This window comes from Corella eumyota, chromosome 6 (genome assembly GCF_963082875.1).
Source record: "Corella eumyota chromosome 6, kaCorEumy4.1, whole genome shotgun sequence".
Classification (NCBI taxonomy): Eukaryota; Metazoa; Chordata; class Ascidiacea; order Phlebobranchia; family Corellidae; genus Corella; species Corella eumyota.
This window is the reverse complement of record NC_137495.1, coordinates 7,979,924-8,004,279: the sequence shown is the minus strand read 5'-3', so window position 1 is coordinate 8,004,279 and position 24,356 is coordinate 7,979,924. Positions and strand designations below refer to the sequence as shown.

At 36.3% G+C, this 24,356-nt stretch overlaps 2 protein-coding genes across 2 annotated transcripts; one reads left to right on the top strand and one right to left on the bottom strand.

Moving 5' to 3' along the window:
* Positions 1-1,980: 1,980 nt before the first annotated feature.
* On the top strand, positions 1,981-2,719 carry LOC145755485 (uncharacterized). Its single transcript, XM_082571722.1, has 2 exons — positions 1,981-2,098; positions 2,178-2,719. The coding sequence occupies exon 2, from the start codon at positions 2,191-2,193 to the stop codon at positions 2,686-2,688; it is 498 nt and encodes a 165-aa protein (XP_082427848.1). The 5' UTR covers positions 1,981-2,098; positions 2,178-2,190; the 3' UTR covers positions 2,689-2,719.
* A 2,876-nt stretch (positions 2,720-5,595) lies between these two features.
* Positions 5,596-24,091, bottom strand: LOC145754947 (uncharacterized). Its single transcript, XM_082571120.1, has 8 exons — positions 22,736-24,091; positions 21,537-21,578; positions 21,240-21,400; positions 15,515-15,602; positions 12,897-12,991; positions 12,616-12,720; positions 8,709-8,908; positions 5,596-7,320 (listed from the first exon to the last, which is right to left on the bottom strand). The coding sequence occupies exons 1-8, from the start codon at positions 22,770-22,772 to the stop codon at positions 6,315-6,317; spliced, it is 1,734 nt and encodes a 577-aa protein (XP_082427246.1). The 5' UTR covers positions 22,773-24,091; the 3' UTR covers positions 5,596-6,314.
* Positions 24,092-24,356: the final 265 nt, after the last annotated feature.

Genomic DNA, 24,356 nt, shown 5'->3' with positions numbered 1-24,356 from the left:
ATTTAAGTACAAAAAATGGATCCAATGTGCAAAAATACCAAATCGGGCGACTTTAGAAATAAGAATGACTCACAAAATGGTACAGAACCCAATACTAAAAACCGCTGAATAAGTTTTAAGGCCGAGACTTTGTCACAAACGTGTAACAAAAAACTGTGTCCTGCCAAACCAAAAAATAATAGATAAAAAAAAATTATAAAAAACTTGCACGAAATTAAAACAGCTTGTGACCGCATCATAACGTATAGCTAACAAATTCGCGTACAACCCGCTGATGTCATAAAGAGTTTGCCGTCGAAGTTCAAAACATCGAATCAGGCTTATTATAAGCTAAAAAATATTTTTAATTAAAGTTTTAAACTCAGTACAATTCAAAAACACATTTTAGTTAGCCTTATTGTTCTGTTGAGTTCCGCTTTAAGCGAAGTAAACTTCTCTATATAAATGACCTTTTCTTATTAATAACAATGTACTGAAAAATATGATATCTAAAGCGTTGCAAAAAACAAGACAAAGTTTTCCAATAGGAAAAATATGTGACCCTTTAGAATTTTGTAACAGTCGTGTTCAAATTTAAACCAAACCACACAATTTTAACAAAACCTCGTTTGTAAATATTTGTTTAAACTTGATCGATTTGTTTATTAACAGTTCCATCCTACGTTTTCTCACACAAAGGTTGTTATTTTTAGAGAAGTCGTCCCTATTCAAACGAATACACTCGAATAGAAAGCAGGTAGTAAAACTGATAATTTAACGCTATAAAATTAACGACAGCGGGCAATATAGAGCCTTTTTTATAAAAGGCAATTTTACAAATAACTTGCCAGTGAGTTAAAAACAGGGGTGCAATGTATAACGAAACTTATAAAGGCAACACTAGTCAGTCTGAAGATTTGAAACCAAATTACACAAGCAACACAACGCTTCGTAATGTCAATGCAGTAGAAAATAGTACAACATCATCTAACCTTATTTCAACCACAGTTTCTGAAACCCTTTATTTACCGCGTAACCGCCCCTGGGAAAGTTTAACGGCCGAAATTTTGTCGCAGCGCAGTAATACAAAACTTTGGCCAGCCAAACTAAAGAAGAATAGAAACATCATTGCCATACCAAAGGAAAGCGCATTATGGACAGTGTGGAAAAATAAGAACAGTCATTTTGCATTTGGGATAAAACTACAAGACAGTTATGACCTGTATGCCTTCTTAGGCGTTAGGGATAACTTAATAAAGGTTAAGATTAGGAAGGGTCCAAATGAAGAACATATTCCAGTAGACGATATATTCGTGCAAGAGTACAGCCAGTCCAGAGGCATATACTTGCTTAAACAATTACATAGTAAGCAGTATATTGGTGTTGAAAACGTCAAAAGAAAGTTTAAAGCTGTTTTGGTGGGCGAAGAAGATGCAAGTTCGTGGTATTTTGCCGAAAGAAGAAATTAAATAATGTTGGAATTTGAACTTTAAGTAACTTTTTGCAGTTGGTTTTTTATGTTTAGTAGTGCAGTTGGTTTTTTATGTTTCGCTTTAGTTGGAATTGTATGTGCGTGCTTTTAATTTTTGTTCTGCCTTTTACTAATTTTTTATAAGCTAATTGCTGTAGTTTTTTATGTTTGTGAGACATACGCTTAGTTTTTTTATTATTTGTTAGGGCGAAATGTAGGAGCTACATCTATTTACTTTCTTGGTACCTTAAATAAAATTAACAACCCGTTGTCTTTTATAGTGGTTATAACCATAATTAAAAACTATTAAAATTTGTCGAAAATAGAACTTTTGTAAGTCAATTGTCTAATTAATAGTTTAGCTTCGAATTCGTTTAAAAATAAACATTTAACATAAATTACTCTACAATTTGATACATTAATCTTTTTTATCTGGAAACACTATAAATGACGTCACTTTTGTATAGTCTCACTTACAAAGTTGTTATTGTTCGCCACGTCGTGTCTACTAAATCAAATTTTAGGGTAAGCTTTTTTTACAATGCAGACATCTAATTAAAATGAGAACGTGCCAAATTACGAAAATAAGCGGATGTGAAGTCAAATTAGCCTTACTCGTTAGACGGCTTGATGAAATACGCTGTAAATGTAAGTTATATTGCAACAATGAAGTATTTAACTATACGTCTTATCGATTATCTTTTTTAAAGTTTGGAATCATTTGTAGATGTTGCTAAAAGATGAAATTGTTTAAAAAGATTTATGGTGGCGGCGATAATTCTTCGAACCAAAGCCAAGTAAAGCAAAACTGGTCAAGTTTTTCAGCAGAAATTTCTGCCCAGAGCAATAATACAAAACTCTGGCCTGCCAGGCTTCGAAATAACGCAAAAGTTTTCGCAACAATTCAACGAAATGCTATGTGGACGGTATGGAAAAACGAGCTGCCTCATTTCGCTTTCGGAATACCGGTGGCAAATAACAAATACCTTTTTCTCTGCATTGGGAGTGGCGTAATAAAAGTTAAGACTGGAGAAAGCCCAGAAGTTCAACCATTTAAAGTAAACGATGATCGACTTTTCGCAGAAGCTACGAACCCACACAACGGCTGGGATACCATCAAGCACTTGAATAGTGAAAAGTACATCGGAGTTAGCTCTAAAAAGAAGCGTTTTCTCGCTGTTCCTGTAATACAAGAAAGAGCCAGTGGGTGGATTTTAGACGAAAATCGTCAAAAATAAAAAAAAATTAATTTGTGTATATATATCGCTTTATGGGTAGTGCAATACGTTTTTTGTGCAATAAACAAACAACTGGTCGAATTCCAGATGTTAACTAACTTATCATTTAATATATTTTTGTTTATTTATTGACAAATTTACGTTTACGATTTTAATACGATAAGTACTTCTTATCCACCAAGCTTTTTTTACATAATATAACAAAAAGTAGTTGACACTTGCTGAAAACTAGTAATACTTTACAAAATAAAGGTAAGTGAAGAGTGTAAAAAACAGTACAACAGTAAATGGAAGCTATTAGCGTGATGCAGCAACGGTTTGAAGCATTAACAATATTTGCATATTAAACGACGCCAGACGTCAGCTTTGCTATCTATACTAAACATATACACAACACACAGTGTGCTATAAGTGACCTCAAAAATCCCAAGTGTAGTTTCAATGTACCCACAACTCCTGTCAACAACTAACTGTTTGCTTCCACGAATTGCCAACTTTCTGCCGCTTCGATTTTTTTAGTTAAACGCAGTTGTTTTTTTCTGGCGTGGTAGCAAAGATATCTCTTGGACTTTACGTGGAAAAGAGCAGTCCGCCCGTTTTGGGGTATGTCGACCAACGTAAATGTCCGCCTATCTGGCAATTTAAAGTTATTATTCAATGGCGTTTTTCCGCGGCCCAGAACCAAAACACGACCCCCGTTTACCAGTCCTTTACTGGGTTTAACGTACAACTGTTTATTTTCGCAATCAGTAAGGGCAAGCATGTAGTATAAGTCCGACGACTTGTATATTATCCATTCGCCATGACCTTTCGATTGGTCGTCTTGGGCAAATTTGACCCTCCGCCCGGGCTCGATTTTTTTAACCCACAATCTCATGGAACTACCTAGGTTAACGATTTGGGCCCGAAAGTCGTCCCATTCCACAGGTTGGGATCTCATTTCACCTGGTTCCGCTTTTTCCTTCTTAGTGTCTTTAGCTGTAAGTGATGGATCGTTTCCCATTTGGCTTTTTTAACAAGAAGTTTATTTTAGAAATTGCAAAGCCTATTTACACTATTCACTTATTTGAATACCTAAAATAGAAAAACTTTTTTTTTTGTCTACTTACGACAATCTAATAGATGCCCCTATTTTTTTAAACCGAATAGATAGAATAAAATTTAGCCAACTGATTTTTAAAGTCTTCGTTACGAACTCACCACTAACTGAATTTCTAAATTTTATTTCCCCCGAGAGAAGAAAACCCTTAAAAACCATATGCGCCTTTAAAAGATAATTCGGTTAAAATGCGAAACCAGGTTTACTGTTTAATCTGGGCACGACAATCGCGCCATTTAAACAGATTTTTACATGTCACCACCAAAAATACCTTTTAGAATTCAAACACTTTGCAAAATTTACGAGTTATTGCAAAACCATGGATAATCATAAACAAAAATCTTTCCTAAAACATTTTTCGATTTTAAATTGATTACCCGTTTCGCTAATGGAAAGATGCTCATAAATTATGAATAACTTACACAAACACTCTGGAAAGCTGTTTTCTTTCTATTCAAGTCCGCAAAATAAACTTCGGAATAAGGCTTCAAGTTGTGATAACACAATTGATCTCCTAATTCGACGAAAAAATCTTTTCACTGTATCACATTGATTTAATTAGCAAATAACAGTTTAAGCTTCGTTTATTATATCAGTATAAGCGTAGTCTTGTTACCGATCGCTTTGGCTACACACTGGCTATATCGTTTATATTACCAAACCAACGAACCGGTTGTTGAACTTTTAATGACACACATTTCCAGAAAAACAACTCACTAATTTTAGCTACAGACTAAATTTATCTGTTTATTGTCTGCACTTTAAGATTAGGTGCCGCGTGAATTTTGAAATTTGTTTATTGGAAATATCAATAAATATCTTTCACTCCTTCAAAACGACTGGCGAAAGTTTAAAATATTTTAAACTTGTTCTGTAGTACGTAAGAACACTTAACAATTACACAACAAGTTTAGTAAACATACACCCAACGTTCCTACTCGTCACAGGGTTCTTTATATTGTTTTAATTCCTGTAAACTATTGTAAAGTCTCACCTACTGTAACGCTTTTTTATGACAGCTGTGCAATTGTAATACTACGGTTGATGACAGGGTTGCCAAACTGAAAATTGAGCCAGTGTTTCCCAATCATTTTAAACAAATTTTAGACGTTAAACTAATAACAAACTTCAAGGGAAAATTTACATTTTAACCAACAAATTGTTTTAAGAAAATATGGTTTTTACTTAATAAGTAAAATTAAAAATAAAACACTAATTTGGTTTAAAGGCTAGATATAATTGACAAGTTTATATTTGCTAGTGGGAACCAGATAGCTACAATTCTAATTTACTTTTAATATATTTGATTTAAAAAAAAATATATATATATATATATATATTTTATTAAAAACATTGATATACGGACCGATTGGTATCGGGTTTGAGTCGCACCAAATGCAACACTATTTGCCCTTGGGTTCGGCGTTCACAGATAGCTCAAACACTTATTTACCCGCACACCCTTCCCCAATAAAAATTGAAAACATATCACCTTAAGATATTGTGGAAAAAAATATATATATACATATTTCATTAAATTATTAAACACACTATTTGCCCCTGCACCCGGCGTTTACAGATAACACAAAACATGCCCCGACTGCATAAACTTTTCAAAAAAATATTTAAAGCATATCACCTTAAGGTGACATGGGAAAAAATATATAAATATTCCTGTAATACAAAATGGACTACAGTTACTTAAAGTTTCAACTCTGATTTGACAACTTTTTATTCTTCTTTCAATTTTAGGAAAATTAATTGAAAACAATTTCTTTTAAACTTTCTTTATTTTGAAGTAGGTCCCAACAAGGAAAAACATTTGTGCGAGAATAGGAAAAAAACACTGAAAAACACAAAAAATAAAAAAAAAACATTTTTAACCAATCCTTTTTTTTAGAAAAGAAAGGGCCAAAAAAGGTACACACACAAATATAGTAATGCTGAAAACAAAAATGAAAAAATAAAAAGATCATTTAATTATCAAGAGGTGTAAACAAAAAGCAAATATTATTGTAAATAAAATTTTAACATTTAATTTTAGAAAATTTATAAATTAAAACAAAAAAAAACGAAGAAAGGAAAAACAAAATTAAAAAAAGCACTGTAGAATATTTTTGTGATTTTAAAGGAAAAAATGGGATATTTTGCAAAAGTTCTTAAAATTTTTTAGCCATTTTTTAAGGGTAATCCTGAGCATTATGGGCAAATATTTGGTGTGAATAGACAGAATTACAAATGGTCGCTTGAGTAAGGCAATAAATGTGTAAAAAACACCTTTAGTTTTCCAATAAAAATAACATAGAAAGGGCGAAAAAACACACTGCAGGTAAAACGATAATAATCGACCAGAGCGCATAATAAATATAAGAAAAATAAAATCGATTTATACAAAAAAAATGTAATAAAAAGAGCGAAGTGAAAATAAAAAAGCAAGCAAGATTTGCAAGAGTGTAAAAGTGAGTTTGTTGTTTTCATAAACCAAAATTAATTATTATTTCAGTGGGAACTCACAATCTTTTAACAACTACGTTTCTTGTTCACATTGGTAATAATAGTGATGATGATAATGTTCGTGCTGGTGCCTTTGCGGTACCAGAGCCGGGGCTTTCCCTGTACCCCCGGTACGATCTCCAACCTGCGGGGTGTTCGGAAACTTACAAATCGCCCCCGGGGGCATAGTGTTCGCCCGAAGATATCCGTGCGGGGGCCTAGAGTTAATTTCGTGTGCACCCTTTTTCTTTTTCCGAGTTTTTGTTTTCTTTTTTTTAACAGTACTTACTTCAGTTCGGTTCCACGGCTTTAGCAATACAACCCCACTTGGCAAGGAGCAACTACGGGTCTTCTTATCCACGGTTTCATCCCCCAAATTTGCCTCGCAAGCCGTAAAAGTATCGGTAGAACCGTGAATTTGACGATGGGTTGCGGACGCGGAGTCCCGGGTTCGAACCCCAGACATCGCGCGGATCGCTTCCTCGCTTAACGGTTCGAACATCCGGGAGACCTGCTTCCGGGTGTCCTGAGTACCGCTTAAAACTCCTCCACCATTCTCGTCGCCGCTGTACTCCGAATCTGACTCGGTGGTCACGCCACTTGCGTCGCGCTTCTTAATGACGTCATCAGTAACGTCATCAACGCCGGCAGCGCGCCGCGCAATGGCTGCTTGCTGACCGGTTTTAAGTTGAAGTTCTTTAAGGCGAAGGTACATCGCTTCTTTGAAACCTTGGTCGAAAGGCGACTGGTAATTGCCACGTGACCTGTCGGCATGGGAACGTTTGCTGTGACGTCGGCACTGGCAACGTTTCGTCCGGTCTCGGGAACACGAGCGACTGCCATCTTTTCCTGAACTTGGCGCCCGTTTTACTGTCCTTTCCCTCGAAGGGGTAACTTTGGCATCATTGTCTTTGGTCGTGGTGCATGGATCACTGCTGTCCAGGCCGGGAATTAGGCGGTAGTGTTGCCGCCGATCGATGTTTTCTTCCCGATGTGGGGCAACGGAGTGTATTATCTGGGGGGGTTCGTTTTCACAAGATCTAATAAGTAAACAGTATTGTTAGCATTACGAGATTGCTGTGGTTTTAAACGATTACAAACTGTATGCCATGGTTAGAATTAGGGTTACAATACCTAATTAAAGCTGTTAGATGGGGTTATTAGTTAATACAGATCTGTTACATTTACATGCATTTCTACCTTACTTAATTCTATCAGGCTAATTTAAAAATTAATTATCTTGTTGCACTTTTAGCGTTTCTTACAAATTTTTTTCTAAATATCCTAAATATTGTGCCAGTTCTTTAATACGAAAAAAAGAATTTAATGCCCTAAAATTAGTTTTTTTGCCTTAGAAATTGTGGTAACTAAGCGTAACTTTAATTGTTTTAAAGATTTTTAAATATCTCTTAATAACGTTTTTATCAAAGCGGGACAGTATGTTACTTCAATACATTTCAAGTTATTAATTGAATAGAAAAAATGACTTTTTAAATATCTTTTTGACAGGACACAACGTATGATGGCTTTGGCAGTTAAACAAGCAAACGAAGAAAGATTTACGCAATCAATAACCCTAAACTCATTTAGGCATTGGGCCTATTATCCTTGCATGGCTAACAAGGCCGAAATAGACTGGCGTGTTACATCAAGCATAAAGGAAACCATGCATTTAGGCTTCCACGCCAGAAGATTAGCCAAGAAGGCCTGCACGAAATGCTGCTTTTTTGTTTTTGTACGAGTGTGTACACAATCTAGTTTTCGACAAGATTAAGCGAAATTCCAGCCCCGAAATTCGAGCGGTTTTGCAACAAGAAGGAAATTGCACAACGCCGAAAACAGAGTTCAGCAGCAAATCCTATTATCTAAGGCATAAATCTTACTTTGTACAGGAAGAATTACGCGTCAATTTTCATAATTATATCAAGCCAGCGTGAAAAATAAGGGTCGTATCTTACTTGTCCGTAGCTATAGCCAACGGACGGGAACAAAATTTAGGTCTATTATCGCTATAATTGCTCTAATCTGTTTGTGTTTTTATCTTTTTGTGCATACAAGTTAACGCGATAAATGGACAAGAAAAATTGATCTAGTAAATGTTGAATTAAAATGCCGCACCGGAAAACGAACACAATTTATCTGAAATTAACATTCTACGCAACAGATTACTGTTATTAATATTTCACATACCGGCACTATAAAAAGATTTACTCAATCTTGCAAAATTATGTAATACCTTTATTTTCAAGCTCATACCAATGTTAACTAGCCTAAATTTAAGCAATTAATATTCATTCAAGCCACACAGACAGATAGCGACAATCAAACGCATATTTGTTACCTGTTTTTAAATAAACGACAACTACTTTTTATTACTTAAAAACTACACAGATTTAAGTCAAGTGCAAAACTTAGGATTTAAACTTACTTTTTTGAGTTGTGACTTGTTGAGTTAAGTTCGAGGGAAGTAACACTTTCCGTTGCTGGGACCCGAGAGTGACCTGATGTGCCCGGCTCCCCGGAGGGCGAGACTGAAAGATGAACGTGCACCTGACTGTGCCCGGTTGCCCAAGACCCTACCTCGTGGTTGATTAATTCTCGTATTGACGTCATCAAACGGGATATTTCCTGAAAAAATAGAAAAAGTTTTTAAAAAAAGTTTTTAAATAAAGTTGCACATTGCGTAAACAGTGTTGTTGGGAGACGAACTCGGTTGAGAAAATGTTTGAACTAAAGTTATGCTGCTCATCGTGTATTTAGTTTTTACGCGCCGGGGATAAACAAGTGTAAACTTTAAAAACCCTCTCATTCGTGAAGAGTGGCCAATTATATTTTTCGCAACAACATTTGAGTAAATCTTTGGCAACCTCCTTTTTGGTGAAATATGACGTTGTAGGCCGCTCAGAAAAATTACAAATTTGTTTAGCGGAAAGACGCTTATTTATTGCGCGGTCGCAAAATCCGGCGGCTGAGCGTAATTGACGCGCAGTAAACGACAATAAAAAATCGAACTTAGGCCCAGAAGCTTAGAGATTTTTTATCGCGGAAAAAACCGCGATGCCACAAGCCTTATTAAGCGTTCCAGGCCAAAAAAGAGAGTAGCAAACCGAAAAACGAACCTGGGATTGAGTTTGTTTATTTTCAAAACATTAGATTACGGCTAATGTCGCTGATACGGTCGACAGAGCCACTTAAAAATGCTCGGCTTTTGGCCTAGCAGTGAAAAGCGAGGAAAACTGTCCGAATGCTTCAAAACAAGGTCGTTTTTCAAACGCGATCGCAAAAGTCTTGACGGGAAAATTTGCTTTCAAAATCCGGCCTAGATAAAATCGCCATGCTATTTCGTAATGCCCAGCCATTCGCAAGTTAAAGTATTTTGATCTCGCATTAACATATTTGACTCTATCTGTTTGTATTTTTATGGGACAAATATTTTTACAGTCGAGCACATTAGACGAGCTCTATAATTTTTGACTTGTCGCCATCTTAATAACGATGGTCGCCCTTTAACGAAATGTTCTGTAGATTCTATCTTGTACCTATTGCGATGACAGGTGTACAGGTATGGCAAAATCCCAACAAGTAAGCTTTAATTAGCGGAGGGCTGACGAAGCTTTAAAAGCGTTTTGGTATGGTTTTGATTAGGATCTTGTCGAAAGACCACCCGAGCTTAAGCGATTGTTTTTATCGCGGGAACTTGTAGATTGACAAGAAAAAACTAAATACGAAAACACATTTTTTTACCACTGTTTATTAGATTTACAGTCTTTAAAAAAAACACCCTTATCCTTATTAGCATATATCCTGCATCAGTAAAACGACCACATCAGAGGTTACACTGTAATAAGGCAGGGCTATGTTAACAAGCCTATAACCCGGCACTTACAGTTTTGTTTAACAAAAAATGCAAGTGTTTAATATACGCAAGTACTTAATAAGTAACAGGTAGTTATCTATGCAAACTACAAAGATGCCGATTTTGTAAGAATTAGCAACAGTTCAAATGTGGCCAAACCGTTGGCTGTTTTTTTCTGTTCATGAAAATTGAAAACATGTCTTTTAGCACATACTTTACCATGCGGTTTTTTTTTTATAGCCTACTAAAAAGCATCGATTTACCGAGTTATTTTTATTACAATATTTATTAATATTTAGTTCCGTCTAGTCATAGTTCAAATTGGCACCGCCTTCTAAAGGACTATCAAACGCAAACTAACCATTCCGAAGCAAAATATTTTAATTCGCACATATTATTAAAGCAACCGCAGCTCCATAGGCTACATACGAACCGACTCAAAATTAAACCTGGCGCACAAGCACAAACTTTTAATTTCATTAAATTGGAAACCGCGAACTTTACGAGGCGGCTGGCAATATTAAATTCTACACCCTTTGCGCTCTTCGAGGCATTGGAATCCGACCTAAACAAAGCGTATTTGTGCGTTTGTACTCGAGAGGGTCCGCACGGGAATAATTTAATATAAAAAGGCGGTTGATTGAAGAATAAGGGTTTATTTGATCTCGGCCGTGCCCTGTACGATTTCTCTTCACAGACTTGCCACTGTGTGATTTAAAAAAGGGCAGGGTGATTTTCTGTGCCCGAAAACTTCCGTTTTTTGAAAAATTTGAGGAATGAAAATAACATGCATTTGGCATACCCTAAATGGTTCTAAGAAAGACCTCGCGGTTTAGTTTTGGGTGAGCTAGGTGCGCAAGCCTAAACTGCCATTCACAACAAGGTCTATTATTATATTATTACCACCCCAAACATTTAATTAGTGAAAACGAAAAATTTTATATTTCAGTGATTCAAATTAAATAATTTTATTCTTTTTGAAAAAAAAAAAAAATTTTTAATATTTGCATTTAAAACTTTTCCTACATTAAGTGTACTCTGTAATTTGCCAAAAACACAAAAACTATTATTTCGATAGATTGTAGATTAGCATTCAACGGAAATGTTTGATGTTGTAGTTATTTGAATAAATGGAGACGAGGTCAAATAATTTGTTATTCTACCAAGTTAATGCTATTTTTCTTCGCCTAATGTGGAGGCAAAAAAGGTTTTATACCCCGACAGAGAGGCGAAAAATAAGTCTTCAAATATCATTTTCGCGATTAAAATCTTAAAAAAGCCCATTTATTCGAACTTGTAGATGCTAAGGCATAATAATCTCTAATTGCATTATCGTTAGCCGGGCAAATATTTTGTTGTTTTAGCCCTGCTTGCCTTGGGCGACCTGCTCGGTTTTAGACTACATAATAAAAATGGCGAAGCATTAGAATGGCTAGGTGGCTATAGGTAAACCGATCATGATAAGGATTTCCTTTTACATTTGTGGGAAATCGTTATCGCAGCATCAAATCCTATGTATACGCTCCCTGCTAAGCACCAGCACGCAATGCCGAAACTGTGCAAATGACATTTTGGACCGCAACAAAACAGAAAGCCTTATAGCAACATTAACCCATAAAAAAAGCAACTAAAAAGGTTAATTTCCTGCGTTGTTATAGTTGTAATAACACGCTAGCAACATGCCTTTAACGTCTTAAATCATTAAGCTTCGTGCCAGCGATCGTACACGATATAACATGCTATAAAAATGGTGGTAGTAGATAAAGGTCGACAACCACGTTTGTAAGAAAGCAGGGTTTACTCGGTAAGAAGCTAGACTTATAAGGCTTTGTTTGCAAGATCCGGGCGGGTGAGATCACATGCTTGAAAGTGTTCATTATTAAGATCGAAGCAGCCAGGCCACCCAGCATCATTTACTACTTTGCGGTTCACCCTTGTGTTGAATGCGGGCGGGCCTGCGAGTCAAAATCGCATAATTCCCAGACTAAACAGTACGGAAAACTATATTGTTCCTATGTGTCAGTGCTTAAAGGCTGGGTACTTTCGTGGTGCCGCGATTCAGGCGTTAACGAAGTCAAAAACTAACATTTCCATCAACATATGCTTGAAAAATATACAGCTTTTTTCAGCCGAGAAAGTGTGGCCAGCAGCCCGTTTGTGATTTTTAAATAAATAAACTGTGAAAACGCATTATGTGCACATTTACTACTGTTTTAAGTTCTGTTTCAGGCTGAACAGTCAATACTTTATTAAAATGCGCTGTTTGAAAGCTAGTTTTATTTGAAGTTTTAAAAAACCAGGATCTGTCTTTGCTTGTTTGTTAGCAAGTGCCACGAAATCCCATTGTAGGTTTAACCTAAACCCTTTGTAAATTCGCACGCATAAGGTGATTAGTTAAAAACGATTTGTTTGTTTTCGGTTTTAGCTTTCATTCAAAGACAAGATAAAATCAATTAACAGTTTAATTTTTGAGTCTTACTTCTTGCTTGACGTCATCTTTTGCTCCTTCTTCTTCTTTCTCGGGATTTTCCTCTCTCGTTTTATCTCCTCCTAGAGTAATTGTCCATTCCGACTGGTTACGACTCTAAAATTGAAAAAAAAGTTGAAAAATAAATAAAAACAGAAATGTAAATAACTTGTGCTTGTTATTGTTGAGCTTGTGTAAATGGAAATAAATTCGTTATAGAAATGTCAAGATCACTGTACTACTTATTATATCTCACAGTAACAAAATAATCAGTAGTCTGGTACCCTACTGACCTGAGTAATTGCAGTAGTCGAAGTCTTCGGTCGAATTTTAGAAGGTTGATTTAAATGCGAAGAAGTCAATCCAGTTGATTCGGATGGTAGCCCAACTAGAAAATACACAAACATGTTTTGGTTAGGTGACTGTAAATTATAGGGCAAGTTAGTTCCTTAAACTTATTCCAAACTACAAACCAATGGTTACCAACAGATACATTAGTCATACAAAGCACAACATATTTGTAAACAGTTTTTAACAATATATTTAAATTGTAATTTTTTTTGTTATATAGTTTATTTTTTTTAAAGATAATCATACAGACTTTACTGAAACACAGATTTTAATTGTTTAATTATATTCTATTTTGAAATATTTAAAAACAAAATTCTTGAGTGGCATTTTTTAATTCGAAAAAATACGAAATGAGGTCATGCAATTCTGGCAACTAAAAACGGACGTATCAAATTCAAGGCAAATTAAACGATCGAGTCATATTTTAGTTATAAGATTTCATAAAGAATTAACGAGATGTTCATGATACGAAATGTGGATGAAGTGTTTTGTTGCAAAATAACGAGCGCAGAAGGCTGATAAGGTCAGATAGTAAAATCGCAAGGTTTTATTGTATAAAGAAACCTGTGTGTACAGTGCTTTTATATACAATACTTCTAAGAACTTGCTTTTAGCTTTATACAGAAATGCTTGAATGATACATTTGTAAGTTTGCAACGGTGTTTTTATTTGCACTCCAGTTCATGTAACCATGCTTAAAATTTTTTTTATAATATCCCAAACCGCGAAAAACAACTCGACTGGGTCGGGGTAACTGATGTTACTCTATGTTTAGTTTGTAAAGTCGACCTTAACCATCAAAAGTAAAGATATATATAAAAAAAATCCGCTATGGCCATATACAAGGTGTTGTGTTGCTTGTTGAATCACTTCTGCTAAGGTTAAATGTGTTTTGGGACGCTGGGTTATCCAATAAACTAAGGGTGCGTGATCTCCCGCGGTACTAACGTGAAAGTAGCTTTAAACAGTCGCGAAACGAGGCTTTATAGGTCAAGTGGCAGAGCGCACCACTCTATAATACACAGGTGCTTTTAGACAAGCAAATCTTATGATTTGAGCACTAGCCTGAGTAGGAAAAAAACTTGCGCTATCCGGTTACATGAAATCCTAATGGGTTGCGGAAGCCGGAAGCATGGCTCGACTACAGAAGCGATTGTAATTTGCGGTTGAAAGGAGTAGAATAGATGAGTGTGTATTATAAGGTTAAACAAGTGCGGAACCCCACTAAAGAGACAGGTTCCGATGCGGCTTAGACTAAATTACCTTTGATGGTCAACACTGTAAAATTACTTCAACCAATTTTTTAAAACTGGTATTTGCATTTTAAAGCATTTAACAATTAGTGAAATTATTACGGCCTAAGTTTAACTGTTCGAATTAAAATAAATAAAATAAAAAAATAAAAATAAAATTTTTTTTAAATTAAAAAAAAAATTTCTAATTTTTAAAAAAATTTAATCACCCTGATGTTTTGATTCAAAATATTTTGCGCGGGTTCAGGCGATAACGTCAGCTGGTTAAAGCTCGTAATAAATTGGAGTAATTAGAAAACAGTACGATCAGATAATTAAGGTCGAACACTTGATTTAAACAAGCATTCGAAACGACTTTGCACGAATTTCCGAAAAAAAGATTAAAAGAAAGATTGTCGGGCCGCTTTTTTATAATTTACAGACAAAATTACACAAAATTGATTGGGTAAATCAAACTACAAAGTTGTCGGTAAAAACAGTGACTCATGCAAAATACTGGGTAAAGCTAAAAGAGTTCTAAGTAAAAAATATGGCAGAAAATTGTTTTTGCACATTTTATTTTTTATGAACAAATTTTTACTACTATATTTTAATTAAATTTTAAAAACCCAATGAATAACCTTTATTCCCAGAAAATATGCTGATATATATGCCCTTATTCTACCTTTGGATTTAAAACATTTTTTAATGTCAAGCTATATTTAGTACAACCGAACTAGAAGTAAATCATAATCCAGTTACTGATCTTTTTTTTTCAAAAAAAAAAACGAAAATTCGTTTTGGGTCCCGTAGCGTGAAAAGAATGTAAATTGATCTAATTTGCCACATTACGACGTTTTGCTTTACATATCACCACCGTGTTACAACCGCTAGCTATTTTAAACGCCGGACAAAAGCTTGCTAGAGAATGCGTCTCTAAAAACGGGAAATCGTCCTAAACCCAAAAATATGCCACAAATGTGACGTCATTTCCTTTACGTTGTTATAGCACGCAAAACTCAGTGTCGGAAACGGGCTTTTTGCGTAAAAAAATATCCACGTTATGGGGGTTCCTTTGACGTTTAGTCAAGCTCAAAAATTGACCCTAAACGTAGCCTACTATGGCCCAGAACGCAACAAAAATCAAAACAAATTTGTAAGCAGGCTTTGGGTTGGTGAAATAAGGTGTGGTGTACGCTATGTCACGACCAGCAGATATATGTATCTATTTTACGTCTACATTGCGTGCCTTTTTATAAAAACGCATCAAGTACTTGTTATTAAACGTCGAATGGTAGACGGTGTTATTTTTAGAAATGTTTGTTTACCTTTTAAAATTTCGTTGGGGTAATGCTCGAAATGTTTCGTTTCTACATCATTTTTCCGGCACTCGTAGGGTGCTGAAATATCCGGGGTCTAAAAAAAAAAAAAAAAATTAAAATACAGAAGTATTTAAATAAAAACTATAGAGCCAATAGATAAGGGTCGAACCCAGCCTTAATATATGTCTACATTTAATATTGTTGCTTCAAATGTCAAAAATATACATTACTTAACCATTTTAAATAGCAACTTGCTCAATTGTCTTTTAGGCATTGATATAACATGACCATGGCCAATGTCAAAAACTACAAGAATTGTATCGCGTGCTAAAAAATACAGCGAATGACAACATAATCCCAAAGATAAGGCGCGAAGAGCAAAGTCTTAAAATGCGACCTTAATGCATTTTCCGGGTAAGGGCAAGCGCTAAGTAGGGGAGGGGCGGCACTTCAAGTCGGCAATTTGGCGCTAACAAAAAACAAGGTTTCTATAAAGCGTTGAAATGGATATACTAACGCACTTGTTTGTCTACGACTATAACATACACAAGACGCGTTAAAACAATTTTAATTTTCGGCCTGAAGTAGAACTGACCAGTATTTTTCAAATACAATGAGTTTCTGACGTCACTCTCCTGACACCAACGTCATAGACGATTTACGTCACAGCCCTAACGTGAGAACCGATCGTTTTGTAGATAGTATCCTAAAGAAAAATGTAGACCGCACTGGTGGTATAGCGGTAAGTCATGTACATACACTCATATTTATTGATGTGATTTTCCCTCTGTGCGCAATAAACCCAACTACATAAATCAACAACTCGTTTAGTACAGGTTGCCCGGTAACTGTAAGGCCTGAAGTTTGCTAATGAAATTTCAATTAGATTTCGAATTTTAATTTCAAATCACTGGCGCCCAATTAAGCTAAATAGTGTTTGTGTTCCGTTGGTTAATAAATAAAAATTTAATATTCAACAAAATTTGTAAAAAAAGTGTCTAAAATTTAATTAAATTTGTGGTTGAGCAATTTTCAAGGCTTGACAACTGTAGAAAATCTTCATTTTTTTGTAATACAAACTAAATAATTTGCCGATTACCTTTAAAACCGACAGCGTGGTGTATTGGTAAGAACACTTGATACACCACACTTAAGGTCGTGGGTTCAATCCCCACTGATCTTATGCTGTAGCGCCCTTGAGTAAGGCGCTATAAAAGGTATGAACTCCTGCTGAGTCAGCACTTAATCAACAGTATAATTAGCGGGCAATTATAATCTATAATATCCCAAACTGCCGAAGACAACTCGACACTGGGTCGGAGTAACTGATGTTACTATATGTTTAAGTCGCGCATTCGACTTTCCTACATCGAGGATAAAGATATTGCAAAAAAAAATTTGCTATAAAAAGTAAGGAACCAGATATTAAACGTTAAAAACCTGAACTATGAAGACAGTTCAGTTTGTAAAGTATTTTTTCGGGTCGTTCAACTTCCTAGCCCATAACACGACAACATTAAATCACTGCGCGGTTTATCACCGATTTACGGCGGCTATTTTCATGTAATTAATCTAGTCGCTTTGAGACGGTCGTGTACACAAGCGAGCTACTAACACTGGCTTGCACCCTTCGACCGCTGCGCAGCACGCTTACCAAACACACCACGCTGGCAAAGGGTTGCTAGTCTACTACCGGCAGGATAATAAAGCCTACACGCTGGCGCCTCGATGTCTGTTTCGTACCCCTAAAACCGTAAACGAGGTACATCATTTCGATGTAATTTTGTCACGTGATCCGAAAGTGACGTCACGATAACAAGGTCGGTTTCTGTTTTCTTGTAATATATTATTTATTAATATCACGTGACTTAATATATCGTGTAAGTTTATTTAATGCCACGCAAAGGTCAATTTGTTATTAACGCAACTTTTATTTTTAGTCAGCAGGAGTGCGACGACTTTAAAATTCAATCACTACGGTTAATTGTTGGGCCTGACTAAATCAATTAGGCCCTGTTTGTAGTGGGTTTAGGCCTTACAACTATCAAAACAATGGTCACTAAGCCGCTAAAAAACAAACAGAAAGCCTTTTAATTGTTCCAAGTAACGATTCGAGTCACAAAGTAAACAATTAAACCTCGCGAAGAAAATTTTCAGATTCGCGGATCGAAAATAAAAACCGGTGATGTTTACATACTACACATAAACCAAAACCCGAAAACACACGGTTTTAATACTACCCTTTTAGGAGAATTTAGGCCTATGTTTTTAGGCAAAGCAAAGGGCACAACGTCTAAAAACCAAACCATACAAAGAAAATAGCACAAAAGGGTTTTAACTGGACTAGGTTAAATCGTATTTAACCAATGAAAGGCTTTTATAGATACAGGGCCTTAAACTGTAAACACGACTTTGCTGAAAATGTATTTCTATCAACGCTGAGCGAGTTTAGCCACAGAGAAACGCGATAGGGTCGAAGCGGCATGCTTTTGTGCGATCAAAAAGCTAAGACTAGTGATGTCACGATACCATTTCAACTAGGGGTTACAGGTTAAAACTGGGGCGGACCACCCATTTCAATTCCGCACGTTATAATTGAACGTACAGACAGAACTTGAGAGTAAATAGTTGTCAAAATAGGCGATGGCCCACTATTTTTGAAAAAAACTAAACTAAAATAGCTGTTTTATTTTTTGAGCATACTACCCCAACTAATTTGTTTTCAAACCTTGCGGTCGGCTAGGTCTTTGCTAGGATTTGTAACAGAGGACTCAGGCGTTTTTGCCACAGAAATGAATAACATTCCTTACTTTGTGCTACTTTTTTTTTTTATTTGTTTACGGGCCTTTTGATTTTCGATGCTCGAAGTTTTTTTTCAGGCTTTGTGCTTTAGAAGCGGTCGAGGTGCTTGTATAAACACTTAAGTATCGTGACGTCAAAAGCCCTTTGGAAAAACAGGTATTTGGCCAGGCGGGCTGGGGTCTAAATTTAAATATTTCGAGAGGCGCTCGAAATTTCAAAATATAATCTCTCGTATAATAAAAACCAGGCATTAATAATTAGACGGTCTAAAAAAAGCGGGAAGCCGGCCAGGTCATACTCGAAACAAACGAAATAGGCCGCCCTCGAAAAGCAGCGGCTCGGAATGGAATTTTGTTTTTTAATAAAGGGCCCCTATATACGCTTCCAGGCGTAATTACCCATTTGAAAGTTCTCTAGCGCTGGGCCTATTAAACAACAGCTCGCGCGAGCCTGGCTTTGCGATAGCGTGCCAAAGCGCTCGGCTAGGCATTAGGGCTCGAGTTCTTCTGTTGGCTTTCATTTCAAGCAAAGGCGCGCTAATAATTGTTGTTAGGCGATGAAAGAGCAGCGTATCTTTGTAAGCGGGAAACGGCTTCGCGTGTGTGTTTGCCTTTATTATTTGAGGGCTGTCTTTCTATTTGGCCAGCCAAGCATGCTAGTTTGTTTACCTAGGCCGGCAGTGATGTCCGCTACTTCTTTAACCCACGACATACCGGTCGCAATAATTCATAAGCACAAAAGGGCAATCAATTCTGCTTCAAAATTTATCGTCGCATTTTTGATGGAATTTTTGGCATTCCCACGTTTGACGGGTATAATGGCCCTTTCCAGATAAACCCCTTACAAAATATGCGAACTGTTTTTTTATTTTACCCTAACGCCCTTTGCCCCGCGCCATTGATTATTTGTTCTTACCAAAAGATTACCAAGAATAATGTTTTGGGAATTAATTTTAGCACACTGGCCACAGCTCTATCAAGCGGGGGGGCGCAGCTTACGAAATAAATGGCCATTGTTACGCAACAAAGCATAGTCCTGGGTCAGTCGGGGACGCGAATTCTTAACATTTCCAAACCGGGAATTAATATCGGGAAGACACAAAACGCTGCGAAAATTATACGGTGGAGCGTTTTCAAACGGGTTGGAACGAGTGTTTAAATAAAAGGGGGTTTCAATGGCGATTGTTAATGTAAGATCTATAGGAGTCGGAAATATTAAACTACGTTGGAAAATCGAAATCAGTCAAGACACAGGGGAAGCATAACAAGATCATAAATATATTACCGTAACATACACTTGATAAATATAAAAAAATGGAATCTGGAGTATTTTCTTTAATGGCGAATAAAATTTTGAGTTTGGTCACCATGCCATAACATACTTAAAATCTTTATGTAAACATTAATACTTTTGGCATTACTTTTGGTTTTAAATCATTAAATTGATTTTGTCATTTTTTCCCGTCGCATTGTTGTAATATTAATTGTATATCGTATTTATTATTTACTTTTATCAATACAAAAATCAAATTAATACAGAAAGCTAGGTAAACAGCTAAGCCTGGATACCTACCCGGGCTCGGTTCAAAGCCTTTATTAAAAGTGGCGAATCTCAATTACTCTACATCGCTATAGGTATAGTTAAATTTACGACAAGGCCATAACTCGACTTTAAAACGCTCACATCGACTCAATTGATTTTCGTTTTCGGCAGACTTCAAAGCGATTCGGTGGCGTGTAGGTGACGTCACTGACAAAACCGCGGCGCGCGGGCAATTTGCTTCATGAAAAAAGAAAACGAGCATAAACAGAATATTTATGATGTACTTTACAGCACTATTTTCTGCTTAATTGCCCGTTATTACCCGATGTTTAGCAAGCCGATCAGTCACGTTTTTGCGTTTCGGTCTCTAATTTGAAACCGGGTTGTTAATTTCAAAGGGAATTTTGTTTTTAATTGGGACTGCGAGACATAATAGTTGCGGCTTCACAGAAAGTAATAACGAAAGCGATTTAGCCTGTACCGCGAAATGAAAGCGAACATTGCGATTAGGTGCGCGCGGCTAAACCTCAAATCATTAATTAACTAAAACAAGGGGGTTAATATTTAGTACCGGAAACAGCCTAATTAGCCTTTTTACCGATTCGAATCACCCTTTTTACGCTAAATTGGGGCAACAGGCCGACTGAGCCCGGCTAAAAACACAAGTCCCCAAAGTAGTCGGAAGATGAAAGGCGACCGCCAATTATGACGCGTAAAGTAGGAGGCCCTTGCCACGTTCTAGTAACAACAAAGTTTAATGACGTCACAATGAGGATTGTATTGGGTCGGGGCAACGACAATGGCGATCGCCGATTGAGAATTTCTTTAGACGGGAAACTTCGATATTAAATTTCAATTCGAGCCACAAAGCTATATACGTGCGGTCAACGCTTTCACGACCAAATGCACCAAGATTACACCCAAATAGACTGGGTAACGCGTTTCGAAACAGTCAAAGGGTTGAATAATTTAACAGGTACGGTTTATGATCAGTCGGCGGCGCTTTGATGAGTAAGGCCGGCGGCAAACATCAGTAGGACTTGGAATCAAAATTATTTTCAATTAATTCGCCCGGAGTGCGCGTCCACGCGGAAAACAAAAGGCTTAAATGTGGTGGGCGACAACACATAATCAAGTGGTTGTGTTTGGGGTATAATCGATCTAAGGGCCGATGTTTATTGAGCCTAATTCAATGAAAATTCAAATTCAACGAAAAAAGAGAAAGGGGGTTTTCAAATCAGGACCAAACCGCAAAACTCGATCAGTATTTAATTAAATTTTGAATATGCAGCGCACCGATGAATTTGTGCTCAATGTTCATTTATTTTCTGTTTACGCCCATTAAAAAAAACTTTTTTGTGATAATAGGGCAAAAAAATGTGTTTACCTTCCAGGCCGGGTCTGTTTTGCATTCCGATAACGTCAGACATGACCGACCCTCCTCCGTGACGTCATAGAGGGGTTTGTTACACGGGCATGTGCCAGTGCAGGAGGGTGTCGTTTTGGGGTGGGAACCTTGGACGGCGGAGGAATCTTCCGAATAACCTCCTGGAATAAAAAAAAAATTGATAAAATTGCAAATTAATAAAAATTTTTTTTTTTTAATTTTGAGAAAGGGGGTTACTATTTTGCAAAAATTATTACAAAAAAAAAAGTTTTTGTTAACAATTTCTTCTTAACATACCTTCAGGATTTTGTCGTTTTCCTATCGACTTGGAACGAAAACCTAAACACATAATAAATCATATTTAAATTGACAGAGATTTAAAAGTGATAATCAAATAATCTTCCAGGATAAAACTCGAATTTGTAGCACAACAAATTTGTCGAACAACTTTCATTAAACTCTGTCAATTCGGATAAAAAGGGAGCGAAAATTCGTTACATTTCAAAACAAAGGTAATTCCGTAACTTAAAGTTTAGGAATAAATTTTTGTGCTAATAGGATTAACATAGAAACGTTCAAAAACATGTGCTTGTAAAATCGAATTAGATGAATACACGGGCAAAGGTAACTTTTTGTTTTGTGCGAGCTCGAATCGTGACTAATTGGCTTATAAATGCTCTCAGACGGCAGTAACATAATAGGTGAGCGGCGAGCTGCTACGTTACAGTCATTTGAGATAAATATATAATAGCTTCGCACATCAAAAGCAAATCGCCGGCTCCAGAAACTGCTGTTTATTTTTTCTTCGCCCTGTTTCAAAGCGTTCGAACTCTTTCACAACCGCGAACTACACACGCCGGTTGTTTCTTACAGAGATGGCTCTACTTCGCGGTGAAAGGGTTTAAACAGTTTTGGTCCCGAGAATTAATATACCTCTTTCCCCCCCGACGATTCTCCCCCGAGGCCACACTTTAAGAATTGAAAGATCTACGTCCGCTCTTTATATTATGACGTAAGAATTCAATTGAACGTTTAAAACTATGATGAATCGGTGCGAAAATGTATCTGATTCTTGTAAGAAGTTTTTTCCAATTGTTTTTTTTTTTTTTATTTTATCCTTGGCAAAACCATCAAAGGTAATTTTAAAATAAAAACGTGTTTAAGTAGAGCTTTAATGTGTTTAAGGTCATTAAAATGTTCAAATTACTCCCAAATTTATTTAAACCGTTAAATAAAAACTTAAACCGAAGTAATTTCAAAGATTTTTTTTAAATTAAAAAAAATTTGCTGCCTTACGAATAAATGTATGACGGTTACTACAGTTAATACAATAAACTGTAATTAACAAAAAAATGGTAAATACACAACTCAAACATAATGCACTTCAGTTGAACGCACTAATTTCTATTTAATTTGCAAAAAAAAGTATTTCTAAAACAGTCTGTTAAAATTGAAAAATTGTATTTTTAGATTTTGTTTGAACAGAAAATACTTACGTCGCTTAGTCTTTGGTTTGCTGTGTCTTACTCCCATATTAAATAATCCGTCTTTTCGTATCAAAATAGCTTCTCATTATTTCCAAAGTTTAACCATAGAGCTCAGGCTTAAATTAACATTCAGAGGCTAATAATCTCTATCTCTTATTCTTATCTGTAAATAATAGAGCCATGATGCATATGCACGGAACGTTAATTAGATTAAATCTAAGAGGTGTCCGCTTTTCTTCCAGGGCTGACGGGCCTAACAGTAAACCCGTTACCCCAGCAAACTGAAGCATTCAAGCAGTGCTGAAGTAACTAGGAAGTTGTCAAGCCTAGCGCTCATTTTTCGAGTTAAGACATCGAGGTTAATGCGCCGTAAGACGTCGGCCTGTTCGGCTTGCGATTTTATTGTTTTAAAGAACAGCTCACACTGAGCAAAATACGACTCAATCCGATTACCGATTCACAAAGTAGGCCAACCTAGACGACGTTTGTGACGTCATGCTTTTTAAAGGACGTGACGTCACTCTAAATAATATAAAGGCCTTTTCAAAACTTGCTATCTGGTTTAAAAACTGCATAAGTAAAATAAAACAAAAATAAAGTCATCCGAAGGTATACAAGCTACAACATGCTACAACGTTATATAACGTAGTACTGGTAAATAGATTAAAAAAGAGGTTATTTCAAGTTCAATGTGTCCAATAAATACAAAACATCGACGCAATTTCTGTGTGAGTTTCTCATTTGAAAGTGTTTTTTACGTTTGCTTTACGTTATTCTTGCTTAACGTATATATAAAATTTTCTGAAAAAAGTTTAGTTTTCTTTAGCTTGTTATCAAATAAAAGTAAACCCGTAAACTGCCTTTCCGTCTGTCCGTATACATTACTCTTTAATTGGCCACAAAAAAAGAAAACAAACTTGTTTATAAAACAACAAAAAACGTCACAATCTCATAATAAACTTGACGTCTTTTCTTTACTACATACTGAAATCTTTAAATTTTTCTTAAATGTCGTATCGCAGTGTATTGTCAGTTGTATGAACTACACACAGAACTTCTGAACTGTTCAATTAGTTTACACTAATCCCTTAATCACATCCACAATAAGCTGGCCGTGCGTCGTACATTTGCTTAACCGAAATAAACACTAGCAAGCAAGTCGGTCGAACAGATGGCCCGCCGAAAACAAGGCCTCAATCTCGCTTGAAATAAATGTCAAAATCTGGGTAAAAACTTCAACTTAGGCTGCACAACTCTGACCACAAATCTGTGTACGGCAAACTCGCGCACAGCCGTGAAAAGGCTCGATATACATAAACTTCATGTTTTGCCACAACAGACAAATCCTAGCAAACCTTCGGCTTTCTTTTTCTGCTTGATATAGTAAAGATGCTGTTGCGTATAGGACTCCAAAGCCTTGAGGGCTCGCGCACCGCAGTCGAATCGTAAAAATCACACAGTCAATTTTTGCTCGTACCCGCCTTTCTTTCTCTTTGCTCCTCTTGTCCCCCTCCCTTTTTCTCTTCGTGTAGGATTTATTTCTACGCTCTCGCATCAGCGGAATGCAGATCAATCGGGCCGCGTTTTAGGCGAGCGGTCTTTGAAGTTTAGCTAAACCCGCGTTTGATGC